Source organism: Cnephaeus nilssonii (assembly GCF_951640355.1).
Source record: "Cnephaeus nilssonii genome assembly, chromosome: 7".
In the NCBI taxonomy this organism is placed as follows: Eukaryota; Metazoa; Chordata; class Mammalia; order Chiroptera; family Vespertilionidae; genus Cnephaeus; species Cnephaeus nilssonii.
In genome coordinates, this window is record NC_137078.1 from 86,313,155 (window position 1) to 86,328,573 (window position 15,419).

The following is a 15,419-nucleotide window of genomic DNA, read 5'->3' on the forward strand; positions in this document are numbered from 1 at the left end:
GGAAGGAGTTTGTGGCGCCAGCGAAAAGTATAGTGCTGCGACCGCAACAAGGTTCTGAGGCGTCAGGCGAACCCAGTGGACCGGAGCCTTCTGGACTACTTTCCTGAGGGAATCGAGACCAAGATGTGGAATAGTAATGACCAATGTGGCGGAGGATGAGAATAGCAAGAATTTCGCCAGGAGGGCGGGGATCGGAGAGGCGTGGGATGGCGGGAGCGGGGAGGGGCGGGAGCCGGAGCTGGGGCGATTGGGGGCCGCGACAGGTGGTAGGGAAGGTTAGGGACCAGCTGGGAGGGTTCGGGTGGGGGAGCGAAGCGGGGAGGGCACCTGTGGGTCTTTCAGAAGCTGGGGAAAGCAGCTCAGGCGCTAACACGGCTGTTATTTAAAACCAGGTGGATTTGAGAGCTATGGCGGCTCCACCTTTGGGGGAGCCGGTGGCTACACCCAGTCCCCTGGGGGCTTTGGATCGCCGACACCTTCTCAGGCTGAGAGGAAATCGGTACGTTGGAGGAGTATTTCGGTTTATGTGACCTGTCCTGAAGCTCGTAACTCATCCATGTGAGAACATGTCTGCGCGAAGGAAGGGTGTCAAACATGAACTGATTTGATAACTATCAATGATTACCTTACCGACCCTTCTGGTTAAGTGCTGTCCGTTTGGAAAAAAGGAATCGCCCCAAACGTCGCACCCACTGTTTCCTTGGCTTTATTTTGAAATGTACTGACGTGGCCTGTGCCTTGTGGGAAAACCGAAGTCGTATTATTAGCCTATTTTACGTTCTTTCCGTATTCCGAGTCCTTTTTAAGTTAAACAGAGCGAGGTGATAGGATGCGGTGGAAAGAGCGTGGTCTTTGCAGTCAAGTGGGTCTGTTGGCTACTGGCAGAGTGTAGTGTCCTCCAACAGTCTTCACCGTCTTCATAGCACGTGCCTTACAAGGTTGTTGTCGGACAATGTTAGGATATATATGCAATGCCTGCCCCACAGCCACTGGCTATCAGTGGCCCCGCGTGCTATCGGAAAGACGGGAGCGTGGAGCCAGAATGCACAGCGCCCCGAACCAACGGCCTTTCACCGGCAGTGAGGGAGGGAAGCCGCTCACACCCGCGTGTCCGTGGCCCCTGCTGTTTCTCCATCTGACCATGGTACAGCCCTTCTCATCCCACGGGGAACGGATAGATGAGCTAACGTGTGAGGAGGGGATCGGATGCCGAAACCGGTTTGGCTCAGTGGATAGAGCGTCGGCCTGTGGACTGAAAGGTCGCAGGTTCGATTCCGGTCAAGGGCATGTACGTTGGTTGCGGGCACATCCCCAGTAGGGGTGTGCAGGAGGCAGCTGATCCATGTTTCTAACTCTATCTCTATCCCTTCCTCTCTGTAGAAAATCAATAAAATACATTAAAAAAAGAAAAGGAGGGGATCGGTAAAAAGCTGTCCATGTGCTTGTTAGGTCCTCTTGCGGAAAAAGAGTTTGCGTTTAACCACTGCTGTGGGTTTCCCCCTTTAAATACAGGTTAATGTGGCCTCTCTCGAGGTGCCGTTCGGATGTGGTGGTAAGATTCAGTGTTAGATTCTTTGTGTTGCGTTCAGGATGGTAAGCTTTTACCTAGACCGTTAGTTTTGGGGTGGGTGTTGGTGGGGAAGAATGAATGCATCGATAATTCTCATACATTTGGACGTTGCTTTATACTTTTCATATAACTTACTTCATATAATTCTATAAGGTATTTGTTGCTTACTCCCTTGTACAGCAGAGTCTCGGGGAGCTTAAGGGACTCCCTAAGCTGACACAGTAAGTAACTGGAACCAGACAGAACACACACGATCCTAGCAAATCCAAAATCTGGTAAACAGCTTCTCTTTGTGGTAGTTTTTTTTACCGGGAAAGACCAGAGAGGACCCCAGTTCTCTAATTGTTTTCTTCTGTGAGACTTTGAAGGTGAAAACAGAAGCTAGATAATTGGTTCTCATCTTTTCTCCCTAAGTTTAACTATTTTTTCTTCATTCCAGTTGTTAGAATTTTTATCTCAGGATAAAAATTGAGCTGTGTTTTGAGACAGCTTTTCAGAGAATGATGATGGTTATAAGCTGAAGACTGAAACCTAGGTCTTTTTGTGTTTCAAATCCAGTGCCTTTTCCACAGTAAATTAGATTTAAATGTTTCCTATTGACTGTAAACCCATTATATTTTATTGAACCATGTGAAATTTCCAATGTTTTATCGATAAAAATGGTGGTTTCATTCAGTACTTAAGAATATCCTGTGGTTCATAGTCAGCTAGAAAGTTATATTTTCAAAATTGGACATGCTTGTGCCTGGTGCACTCTGAATCTTTTTGGAACAAATCAGGCACTTTTTGCAATCAGTTCTGGCACATAATAGGTGCTCATTAAAAAGCAGGCTACAACTGATTTGAGATGAATTTGAAGGCATTTCTAACACCTTAATAATTACCCATACATAACTTTTTTACCTGAGGAGTAACTGTATTTATTGAATACCTATGTAGACATCGGTATTGTCACATCTGTATACATTATAGGTTTCAAATGTTCTCACTTTACAGAAGAGGTAGTGTGTGGGAACCCCTTTCACGTCCTGCGTGGTTCAGGGTTCGGGTTCTGGAGAAGGCCGCACACAAATGAAAGAGACTTAGAAAAGTATTAATTTTGGAATATAGGGGGCCAGGCGGGAGCCCAAGAGAGGACTACACCCCGCTCTGGCCTTGCTATCCCTTTTTATTAAGACTGTGGGATACACCCATAGCCTTTAGGCAGGAAATTCCAATAACAGAAATTTACATAAGACAAACAGGTGGAGGCTGCTTCAGCTAACAATGTTTCAACTAAACAGTGAGTGATTAGCTCTGACCTTTCAGAGCAATTAAGGTTGTTGACCAGCCTTCCCGGTTTCCTGTCCACATCTTTCTATTAGTGAGACAATGATCTGTCCGGCAGTAGTGGTGTGTCCAGGGCCTGGAGCTGGGATTCCAACACAGGTCTATAGTCCTGTCTGGCTTCAAAGCCCATGTTCTTGCTGCTGTTACTATAGTAATTTTTAATTTTTTTATGCTGCAGATAAAATAAAACTCTCAGTTGTGAGAGTTTGAGAACTAAATCTGGGACCTCAGCAAATTTTAAATCTATAAATACTAATATAGCATATAACTTCACCTATAAAATACCGTAAACTTTAAAAATATAGTCGATTCCTTCACATCCTTATTAAAAACTATTTCAAATATAAAGAGTGAGGAACAATAGCTGACACAATAATTGCTGACATTTATTGAGTATGCCTACATGTACCAGATAGTATTGTAGGTACTTCAACCATATATTTAATTTTCATAATTTTATCATTCCTAGTTTTATAGATGAGGTTACTGAGGTACAGATGAGTTGAGAAATGTGACCAAAAGCACACTGCTCCTGAGTGGTAGAGCCAAACTCTTATCCCTCAAATGCTGCTTTTTGTGGTATATGTTCTTGTGGTTGGCTGGGCTTATTTTCTTCCAGCTTGCTAATACCATTCAAAATTATGCTTCAGCAAAGTGAAATGTTGCTAGTGTCATGGACCTTCGGGGTAAAGCTGCAACTGCTAAAGTCTACTATGTTTGGTCTTGCATGTAGAACAGTCATCAGGTTACTCCCTGTTGATTTCTGACAGGAAGAACTCTAATCTTTAACCCACTATGCTTTTTTTGTTTTGTATATTCCCTCTATGATCCTGTGGAAGTGCATATTTGTCCTCAGCCTGTAATGCTCATTCCTCATCAACTATTTTTTCACTATCAAAATGGTTGTGCTTTAGCCCTAGGCGGTTTGGCTCAGTGGATAGAGCATCAGCCTGCAGACCAAAGGGTCCTGGGTTGGATTCTGGTCAAGGGCATGTACCTTGGTTGCAGGCTCCTCCCCGGCTCGGGGCACGGGCAGGAGGCAACCAGTCGATGTGTTTCTCTCACATCGATGTTTCTGTCTTTCCCTCTCTTCTCCACTCTCCCTAAAAATCAATGGAAAAATATCCTTGGATGAGAATTAACAACAACAAAAATATTTGGGTCTTAGGGTTTAGCCTTAAATGCTCCCTCTTGAAATCATCAATAATTTTTTTGATATCCCACTAGTGCATCTTATTTGGTAGTGTATCAAGGTCAAGTTTGTTATTTGCATTTTTATCTCCCCTGGGTTTGTAGTGTGTTAAGGGCAAACTATACTCATCTTTATGTGACCCAGACAATCCCTGGCCAGTTGTAGTCAAAATAAGTTTATACTATTGTTAGACTGCTTCAGGATGTGATTTGAATGTTCTTACTAGGCACTCTTCTGCCCATCACATCCTGTCCCTTCCCTTCAGGATGTCTAGTAGCCAAGCTCTTATCCAATTTTCCCCAGGACTTCTATCCGATTGTCAGAACATCTGTCCTAAAGGAAGTCATATCTCAAACTTTTTGTTATATTTTTATTAAGAGATTTAAAGCAAGCTCTGGCCGGTTTGGTTAACTGGTTAACGTGTCAGCCCATGGACCAAAGGGTCACAGGTTCGATTACCAGTCAAGGATGGCATGTACCTCGGTTTTGGCTTCGTTCCCTGCCCCCAGTCAGGGTATTAGCAGGAGGCAACCACTCAATGTGTCTCTCTCACATCAATGTTTCGCTCTCTTTCTATCCCTTTCTCCCTATCATTCTCTCTAAAAATCAATAGGAAAAATATCCTCGGTTGAGGATTTTAAAAAAGAGAGTGAGAGATTTAGAGCAAGTCCGAAGTTCTATCTCCACTGGCCATTTCTCAAACCCTTTCTAAATATCATCTCATCTTACCGGTGATGAACAGCTAGCTCCAGCTAGCCCTCAGCCTAAAGCTGGAGTTTCCTCTTAAAAGTTTGTTCAGGAAGCCGGTCATTCCTTATGCTGTCCCCACTCTGGTTCACTCGTTTTGGTGAATCTCTAGTGCAACATAAACTTACCCATTCTTCAGGAGCTTTGGAGTCAAACAAACCTGGGTTTGAATTCTAAAGTGTGGCATTTGTTAGCTATATGACCTTGGTTTTCATCTGAAGCACAGATAATAAGGCTTGTTTTATCCAATCCTCCTATATAATAAAAGGCTAATATGCAAATTGACCAAAAGGTGGAACAACCGGTCGCTATGATGTGTACTGACCACCAGGGGGCAGACACTCAATGTAGGAGCTGCCCCCTGGTGATCAGTGCACTCCCACAGGTGGAGCGCTGCTTAGCCAGGTGAGCGCAACGGCAGTGGCAGGAGCCTCTCCCGCCTCCAAGGCAGTTGGACATCCCCCAAGGGCTCCCGGACTGTGAGAGGGCACAGGCCGGGCTGAGGGGGCCCCCCCCCCCCCCCCAGAGTGCACAAATTTCGTGCCCTGGGCCTCTAGTGTTATAATATATGCAAAGTGCTTGACACATGTAGGAGGTATTAAATGAGTAGTTATTTCAATTGACTTTGTACATGCTCTTTCTTTCAGAGAGCCCGAGCCCAGCATATTGTACCCTGTACCATATCTCAGTTGCTGTCTGCCACTCTGGTTGATGAAGTATTCAGAATTGGAAGTGTTGAGATATCACAGGTATGAATAATGAAATAAAAATTATTTCTTTTTAAAATACATAAATGTTGCTTTTGTTTCAAAGAAACCCAAACTTTTTTTTCTTCTGATCTAGGTCACTATTGTGGGGATAATCAGACATGCAGAGAAGGCTCCAACCAACATTGTTTACAAAATAGATGACATGACAGCTGCACCCATGGATGTTCGCCAGTGGGTTGACACAGATGTAAGTGGTTTTTAAATCAGGATGGGGTTACTTTGGGACTTTGGAGATGTTGGATTTCTTTAGTCTTTTTGAAGGTTCTTATTATAAAAATCTATATATATAAAAGGCTAAATGTCCATCTATCCGACCAGTAGCTATGATGTATACTGACCACGAGGGGGCAGACGCTCAACGCAGGAGCTGCCATGACGTGCACTGACCATTTAAAAATAAACAGCACCATGGACCTGGCACCAACAAACCAACACTTGGCTTCCCCCAAGTGAGACACAGGCCCCACCACCACCCCAGAGCAACACCCCACCAAATCGCAGCCAACGCTGCCAAGACCCCCTGGTGCAAAATGTGACCCACAGCCCAGCCCCACCCAGAAACGGTTGCTGTGGGCGCCGAGTAATGATATCACGTAGCAACACCTGGCTTCCTCTCTCTAGCCACTAGCCTCCTGGGAGTTTCTTCAGGCCAGGAACCCAACTTGCTTTATAGCCAGGTACAAACATTTTACAGTTTAACCAGATGTCTGTGAAGCGTTTTCCCATGCCTCATCTCATTTGATCCTCATAGAAGTCCTGAAGTAGGTAGATAGGAGACTCGGTAGAATCCTATTTTCTTTTCATTAGCAGGATGCGAATAGCGATATTAAAGTATTTCTTCTAATTAATTTCCTTTTAATGTACACAAATCCGTGCACTTGGGACATTAGTAATACATAAGACATCAAAGGCAAAATTCTTAAAATAAAAGGTTAATATATTTTATATCGTAAAAGTTTAAAACCTTCTAAACTTTCCAAAATACTATAAACAAGTTAAAAAGGCAAGAAACAGGAGGCATTAAAGAACAAGGATTTTTATGTTGGCATTGTATCCCCAGCACCTAGAACAATGCCAGTTACATAGTGGGCCCTGAGTAAATATTATTTAAATAAATGGGAAAAATTTTTGCACATATTATAAACATCAAATTTTTTATTTAATAAAAGCTCTTACAAAGAAAAAACCAATTGCATTTTAGAGAAGTGGGCTAAGAAGATACACATAATTTATTACAGATGAAATATAAATTGCAACAACAATAATCAAGTTTAATAGACATTAGGATATCATTTTTAACATACTAAATTGGCAAAGAAAAAAAAAGATTGGCATTGCCCACTTGATGAGAGCAGTAGTTAGCACAGTGTCTCTGATACTTAGTAAGCACTTAATTAGTTAATGATTTGTCACTGTTTGTTTGGGGAAGTGAGTACCATCCTACTCCGATGGTATAAATACACTGAGTGGCCAGATTATTATGATCTCTGAACGCAGGTGCATGAATTCATGCATGGGTGGGGTCCAGCCAGCCTGGCCAGGGGGAGGGGACATGGGCGGTTGGCTGGCCTGCCTGCTGGTCGAACTCCTGGTCGAGGGGACAATTTGCATATTAGCCTTTTATTATATAGCATATACACTGAGTGGCCAGATTATTATGCGTTCAGAGATCATAATAATCTGGCCACTCGTGTATAAACTGATACAACCTTTCTCAAAAATCAGCTGATAAGCCCTAACCGGTTTGGCTCTGTGGATAGAGCATCGGCCTGGGGTCTCAAGGGTCCCAGATTCTATTCCGGTCAAGGGCATGTACCTTGGTTGTGGGCACATACCCAGTAAGGAGTGTGCAGGAGGCAGCTGATCGATGTTTCTCTCTCATCGATGTTTCTAACTCTCTATCCCTCTCCCTTTCTCTCTGTAAAAAATCAATAAAATATATATATTTTTAAAAATCAGCTGATGATGGGATTGCCCTAGCCCCGTGGTCGGCAAACTGCGGCTCATGAGCCACATGCGGCTCTTTATCCCCTTGAGTGTGGCTCTTCCACAAAATACCACGGCCTGGGTGAGTCTATTTTGAAGAAGTGGCGTTAGAAGAAGTTTAAGTTTAAAAAATTAGGCTCTCAAAAGAAATTTCAATCGTTGTACTGTTGATATTTGGCTCTGTTGACTAATGAGTTTGCCGACCACTGCCCTAGCCGGTTTGGCTGTGGATAAGAGTGTCAGCCTGCAGCCTGAAGGGTCCCAGGTTCGATTCTGGTCAAGGAAAGGACATATGCCTGGGTTGCGGGTGCAGTCCTCAGTAGCGGGGCATGCAGGAGACAGCCAATCAATGATTCTTTCTCATCATTGATATTTCTATCTCTCTTCCTCTCCCTCTCTGAAATCAATAAAGATAAATATTATTTAAAAATCAGCTAATGATCAAAATCATCCTTCATAAAAATGTTGACCTCATACTCCTCTGCTAAAGGTTTACATTAAGGAAATAATTAAATACATGTGCAGTTGTAAGGATGTTGATCATATTATTTATAATAATGAAAAGTTAAAAGCAATCTCAAAATGCTAACAATAGGGTATTTTTAATTAAACCATGGTATATTTATAAAATATTCCAAATGATGTAGAAATGTATGTATTGTCACAAAAAAAGTGTTTACCATAAATTGTTGAGAGGAAAATAGCACGCTATATGATAGTATGCATAGTATGACCCCATTTTTGCAAAGAAAAACGTGTATGGAGAAAATAGACTGAAAGAAAATACATGTTTTTATTTTTTAATTGGGCAGAGGCCTTTTTTAATTTTTTTTATTGATTTCAGAGAGGAAGGAAGAGAGAGAGAAACATCAGTGATGAGAGAGAATCATTGATCGGCTGCCTCCTGCACACCCCCTTCTGGGGATCAAGCCTACAACCCAGGCATGTGCCCTTGACTGGTAGATAGGAGACTTGGTCTCGAACCCAGGACCCTTCAGTCCACAGGCCAACACTCTATCCACTGAGCCAAACCAGCTAGGGCTTGATTTTTATGTTCGGTTTTTTGTTTGTTTGTTTTTTAAAATATATTATTGATTTCAGAGAGGAAAGGAGAAGGAGAGAGAGATAAATACATCAATGATGAGAGAGGAGGTGGGGAATGATGAAAGAGAATCATTGATTGGCTGCCTTCTGCACGCCCCACACTGGGGATGGAGCCTGCAACCTGGGCTTGTGCCCTGACCTGAATCAAACTATGACTTCCTGGTTCATAGGTCGATGCTCAACCACTGCACTACATGGCCCCAGGCAATTTTCTAGTTTTTTATAGTCATGTATTTTATAATCAGAAAAATCTTTATGAATCAGCTTATAGTTTTTTCTTATAAATAAATAATGTGTACATATTCTAGAAAACCCCACTTATCCCAGTTAACCATTGTTCACATTTTAGTGTATATTTTCCCCCACTTGGGGAAATCAGCTTTTTACTGGGTGCCACAACTGGTCTTCCCAGTTAATAGAATTCTACATTGTATGAATGTGTGCCTGTTGTTGGATATTTAGGCTGTTTTAAATTTTTCAATATTGTAATCTATGCTATTATGAATATTCCTAAAGCTAAATCTATGCATGTTCTTAATTATTTCATTTAATTCCTAAAAGTAGAAACACTATGCCAATAAGTATGTCCACTATCCACCAGAAAGTTGTGTGCCTAAAAGCATTGAATGAGAGTACCATCTTTGTTTGCTCTTTTATGGTGTACATAACAGAACTTTGGAACTGGAAATTACCTTTAGAGATGTTTATTCTAATTCCTGTTTTTACAAAACAGTTAATTCTAATAGATAGGTTAAATTAGTTAGGGACATATTAGGATCCTGTAGCTTTATAACTTTTTGTTTCTGTACATAATTTAGAGATTTTAAAGAAGCTTTTACCAATATCACTAAAACCTTAGTAATGTGTTTGTATTTTATCTGTTAGGATGCCAGTGGTGAAAACACTGTGGTTCCTCCAGAAACGTATGTGAAAGTGGCTGGCCATCTGAGATCTTTTCAGGTAAAGTCAGAAAAAATGACTGTTAAAATGTATTTGCCTGGGCCCTGGCTGGGTAGATTAGTTGGTTAGAGTGATGTCATGATATGCCAAGGTTGCAGGTTTGATGCCCCTTCAAAATAAAAATAAATTTTTAAATGTATTTGCATGCTAACAATTTCTAGATTCATGCCTGCATTTAGGATTCTTAAAACTTAACTAAGTCTTCGTGTTTAATGAGAGTTATATTGAAGTTGTTTTATTATTCTCTTCTTCAAAAGGAAATAATGGATTTTTACCTTAATATAAAACTAACAGAATGGTAGAAAAAGAACAGGATCTCTGCCTGCAATTGCCATCTATGGCATCCATTAGGCCTAGATGGGTGGGCACTGGATTTAGAATCAGGATCCTAGGCTCAGCTTGGTATGTAACCTTGGGAAGTCATTGAACATCTCTGAGCTAGTTTAGTTTTTTTTTAATATATATATGTACTAGAGGCCCACTGCACGAAATTCGTGCATGGAGGGCGTGTCCCTCAGCCCAGCCTGCACCCTCTCCAATCTGGGACCCCTTGAGGGATGTCCGACTGCCCGTTTAGGCCCGATCCCGGGCCTAAACGGGCAGTCGGACATCCCTCTCACAATCCAGGACTGTTGGCTCCCAACTGCTTGCTTGCCTGCCTGATTGCCCCTAACCACTTCTGCCTGCCAGCCTGATCAACCCCTAACCACTCCCCTGCCAGCCTGATCGACGCCTAACTGCTCCCCTACCGGCCTGATTGCCCCTAAAAGCCCTCCCCTGCTGACCTGGTCACCCCTAACTACCCTCCCCTGCAGGCCTGGAGTCCCCCACCTCCCCAACTGCCCTCCCCTGCCGGCCATCTTGTGGCCACATGGGGGTGGCCATCTTGTGTGTTGGAGTGACGGTCAATTTGCATATTTCTCTTTTATTAGCTAGGATATATTTTATTGACTATATTTAGATTAATCTTGAGTAAAAATTTTTAAATATATAACACATTTTTTCCATATTAGCAAAATACAACCAAGAAAAGAGCCATAATGTTTTGACCTGAAATTGACTTGAATGTGCTTATCCTTTATTCTCTTACTTTAATAGAACAAAAAAAGCCTGGTGGCCTTTAAGATCATGCCCCTGGAGGATATGAATGAGTTCACCGCACATATTCTGGAAGTAGTGAATGCACACATGATGCTGACCAAAGCTAACAGCCAGGTGAGCAGCTTCACTTGTAGTTTCTTTTTTTTTCTTTTTTCTTTGTCATTAATATATCTGTATTGATTTCAGAGAGGAAGACAGAGGGTGAGAGAGATAGAAACAACATCAATGATGAGAGAGAATCATTGATCAGCTACACCCTGCATGCCCCCTACTGGGGATTGAGCTGCAACCTGGCTTGTGCCTTAACCGGGAATCCAGCTGTGACCTCCTGGTTCATAGGTTGACGCTCAACCACTGAACCACACTGGCCAGGCCTAATTGATCTTTTTAAAAGCTCACTGAGGCTGCTGTATGGATAATAGACTATGAGACACCAAGAATAGCAACAGTAGTAGTTTAGAGGAATGGTAACAGCAGTGGTTAAATTTTTTTTATACATATATTTTTTTTATTGATTTCAGAGAGGGAGAGAAATAGAAACAGTGATGAGAGAGAATCATTGATCTGCTGCCTCCTGCATGCCCCCTACTGGAATCATTTCATAATGCGCTCACAATAATGAGTTCACAGGGCACTTGTCCAGGTTGCAGGCTCGATCCCCACTAGGGGGCGTGCAGAATGCAGCTGATCAATGATTCTCTCGTCGATGCTTCTATCCCTCTGAAATCAGTAAAAATAAAAATATGCATGAGATGGGGCCACTTGAAGCAGCACATGAGGTCATTTCAGCAGAGGTAACCAGGTAGGAAATAGCATTCAGTCCAGCATTACTTGATCATAAAACGTAAGACTTCTATTTCACCAGCAGGCAATGTGAAGGTATCTAGCTTGAAAACAAAGGACCACAACTGACTCTTGGTTCTTTTTTTGATTTGTTTTGTTTACCTCAAATGTTCATCTAGTGAACATTTGTTGAATGAGTAAATCTCCTAACTGGATGGGATTTCTCCTGGTGAGCTTCCACAGTGCTCCTGTATCCTGTTATGGGTTAACATTTGATTGGTCATCCTTACTTCTTCAGTTCAATAGGTTAAACATTGATTGAGCACGCACCGTCCCCCAGGCACTGTGCAAATATGAAGGGACTGATGGGGGAAGTGTGAATGAAGGCTGCTGTGAGAAAGACTGGGCCATGAGAGCCAAGAAGGAAGACCATGACGTAACTTGGCTTTGGGAATGTCAACAAAGTGTTTACCAGGCAGACGAGGGGAGGAGCATTCCAGACAGGAAACGACGTGTTCCGGACAAAGGCGTGTTTTTGGATGGCAAGAAGTCCAAGTGCGGTTGGGGGGTAGAGTGTGCTGAAAAGGAGTGATCAAGAGAAATACAGATTTTGACATCTACTTGTGGTAGGTCTTGAGTGTCTAGGAGTTTTATATTGTTTTCACAGGCAGGGGGAGCCACCTGGAAGCTTTTAGGCAGAGAAGCAACATGACCAGAAGTTACTTGGTAGCAATGAGGAGGGTTGATTGGAGTAGGAGAGACTAGCAGCTGAGATAACAATCAGGAGACCAGGTGTGTTGAGCCACACTGAAGATGGTATTAAAAGGCTGTGGTGACAGGTTGTGGAAGGGGAGCAAATGGATGACTGAGGTCTGTCTGGTTAGGTTTGAGTTTACTAATTGAGATGGAATATAGCAGAGTAATAAGCAGGTTTGAGGAGGAAAGTAATACATTTTATTTTGAAGTGTGAGATAGCTAGGTGTAGGTGTCCAATAGATGACTGGGACTAAGGATTTGTGCCTAGGAGGAGGTCTGGAATGAAATCCTGGGGAAACTATCAGCCTTTTGGGAGACAGGTAGAAGAAGAGCTAATAAATGATATTGAGAAGGTGTAGTTTGAGAGGTAAGAGGAGAATCAGAAGACGGGGGTATCAAGAAGCCCGGGAGGGGGTGGGGAGAGAAGCCCAGGGAGACACTAAAAAAAGAGATTTAAAGAAAAGAAGAAGTAGCTTAGGGAGGGGTACATTGCAAGAGGATTGTGCTAAGCAGTTTCTCCTTCCGAGGTCAAGTGTTATGAGGTCTGAAAGAGATTTTTGGGTATGTTGGTTGAAAAGTCTTTGGTGAGAAAAGTTTCAGAGGTGCTTTGGGGAGAATCCAAATAGTGGGGGCTTGAGGAGTGACTAAGAAGAAGGGAATGAAAACTTTATAGTCTTTTTTTTTTTTGGTGTAAAAGAGAGGTTGATGGAAACTATTCTCCTTTTCTTTCCATATAACACCTACTTGAACACCAAGGATATCATTATAGCAAACCTGAGTAATTTTCTTCTCAGTGCTCATTTTCCTCTTGTTCCCCTCATATTACAAAGAATAGAAGGAGCCGGGTTTGATATGATGTGCTTTACCCTCTTTTGAAATATTCATCATGCCCTAACCAGTTTGGCTCAGTGGATAGAGTGTCGGCCTGCGGACTTAAGGGTCACAGGTTCCATTCTGGTCAAGGGCATATACCTTGGTTGCAGGCACATCCCCAGTAGGGAGTGTGCAGGAGGCAGCTGATCGATGTTTCTAATCTCTATCCCTCTCCCTTCCTCTCTGTAAAAAAACAATAAAATATATTTTTAAAAAAAGAAATATTCATCAGGTAATAGCTTTCCCTTCCAATATAAATACTTGTTATTGGGCCCTAGCCAGTTTGCCTCAGTGGATAGAGTGTTGGCCTGTAGAGTGAAGTGTCCTGAGTTCAATTCCAGTCCAGGGCACATGCGTGGGTTGTGGGCTCGATCCCCAGTAGGGGGCATGCAGGAGGCAGCCAATGGATGATTCTCTCTCATCATTGATGTTTCTATCTCTCTCACCCTCTCCCTTCCTCTCTGAAATCAATAAAAATATATTTAAAAATTTTTAAAAATCACTTGTTATTGGGAAAACTTTGCCTAAATTGTTTTTTGTAAGCTGCTTATTAACAAGCTCTTTAAAATAGCAAGGACTGTGTTTAAATTGATGAATTTTCTAATGTTGTGAATTTATTTCTTAATTCAGCCATCAGCAGGGAGAGCACCTATCAGCAATCCAGGAATGGGTGAAGCAGGGAGCTTTGGTGGGAATAGCCTCATACCGACAAATGGCCTCACTGTGGCCCAAAACCAGGTAAACTCTACTTGAATGGCTCCAGAAATGCAAAGCACAGACCGTCTTAAATGTTGTTACTTCCTTAATGATTCTGAGGCTGTCTAAATACCCAACTTGTTTCCTTCTTATAAAGACACTTAGGTTTAAGAGGGGAGCTGATTCAAAGTAGTTGCTAAAATCTTTCTGATTTGAATGTTCAGGTGCTGAATTTGATTAAGGCTTGCCCAAGACCTGAAGGATTGAACTTTCACGATCTCAAGAACCAGCTTCAACACATGCCTATAGCCTCAATCAAGTGAGTATTTGGTTTCTATGAGCTAGGACTCCAGCATTATACCCATTTCACCTCATCAGAGTTTCTTGGTAATGAGAAGTGGGTTTTAAAAAAACTATCTGTTGCTCCGCGGGCATGGCTCAGTGGTTGAGCATCGACCTATGAACCAGGAGGTCCTGATTCGATTCCAATCGGCACATGCCTGGGTGCAAGCTCCATCCCCTGTTGGGGGTGTGCAGGAGGCAGCCAGTCAATGATTCTCTCTCATCATTGATGTTTCTATCTCCCTTCCTTTCTGATATTAATTAAAAATATATTTAAAAGCACACACACACACAAAAGTATCTGTTGACAGAAAGGAAGTTGTTCAGTCATGGAAAAATAGAAAAAAACTTGCAAAAATGTTGTTGCCCATCACATCACTCATTTGTTTGTTTATTCAACAAATACTGAATCCCATTCATTATGTGGGATATAATTTTAAGCAAAAATTGACCTTATACCTCTTGATTAAATCTGGAGGAGTGTGAGGTCCGTAGCTTCTGGTCTTTAGATGTACAGTACCATTTGCATTACCATCCCACTGTGGAGATGTGTGCATCAGGCTGTCTGGACCTGAAGCCATTAGACAGTCCTTTCCACAGCCTCGTCCTGATACAATGTTAGACAAGCAGCTACCTGATTCCAGTGAACTAATCAAACAAATTGGGTATTATGATACTTGGATTGTTGTTACCATAAATCAATATGCTAGGCCTAGATAGAAAAATGCTCAGGTCTAATTTCATTTCCTGTCCTATAAAATGAGGATAATAGTTTCAGTCTCAGTAACTATGATGATGAGGTATAGAATGGCTGTCACATTGTATCTGTTCTATAAATTGTTCCTGTTACTAAATATGTTATTGACTCTGGCCCTGAAGGCTGTGAAGATTTGAAGGTCTCTCAACCATTTCTGGAAAGACCTTCCCTTTACTTCCTGCAACATTACTTCCCAGAGGGCAGGCTAGAGGTTCAGGGGGTGGGTGGGGAGGACAACTTTTAAAAACAGCTCTTTATGCTAGGAGATTTTATGTGCAAGCTGGACTACAACTTTAGATCATTGTTTTGATTTGCTTCTACTGGTATTTAAGTGAGGCTCTATTTTCTTGCCTTTATATAGTTTGAGAGAGATATCCAAGGCAGCCCTCTCCCAGTAGCCATTCCCCCCATAGATGACCTCAGTTTTGTAATTTTACTGGCACCTTTCCCTGC

The 15,419-nt window shown here is 42.3% G+C and overlaps 1 protein-coding gene across 1 annotated transcript in view; it reads left to right on the forward strand.

Moving 5' to 3' along the window:
* The window catches only part of RPA2 (replication protein A2), a 19,788-nt gene continuing 4,369 nt past the window's right edge, over nucleotides 1–15,419 (forward strand). The window contains exons 1-8 of the mRNA XM_079776508.1: nucleotides 1–133; nucleotides 393–499; nucleotides 5,486–5,587; nucleotides 5,682–5,795; nucleotides 9,584–9,658; nucleotides 10,757–10,873; nucleotides 13,802–13,909; nucleotides 14,092–14,186. Coding sequence (XP_079632634.1) covers nucleotides 124–133; nucleotides 393–499; nucleotides 5,486–5,587; nucleotides 5,682–5,795; nucleotides 9,584–9,658; nucleotides 10,757–10,873; nucleotides 13,802–13,909; nucleotides 14,092–14,186 — 728 coding nt within the window. The 5' untranslated portion in view covers nucleotides 1–123. The remainder of the gene's footprint in view (nucleotides 134–392; nucleotides 500–5,485; nucleotides 5,588–5,681; nucleotides 5,796–9,583; nucleotides 9,659–10,756; nucleotides 10,874–13,801; nucleotides 13,910–14,091; nucleotides 14,187–15,419) is intronic.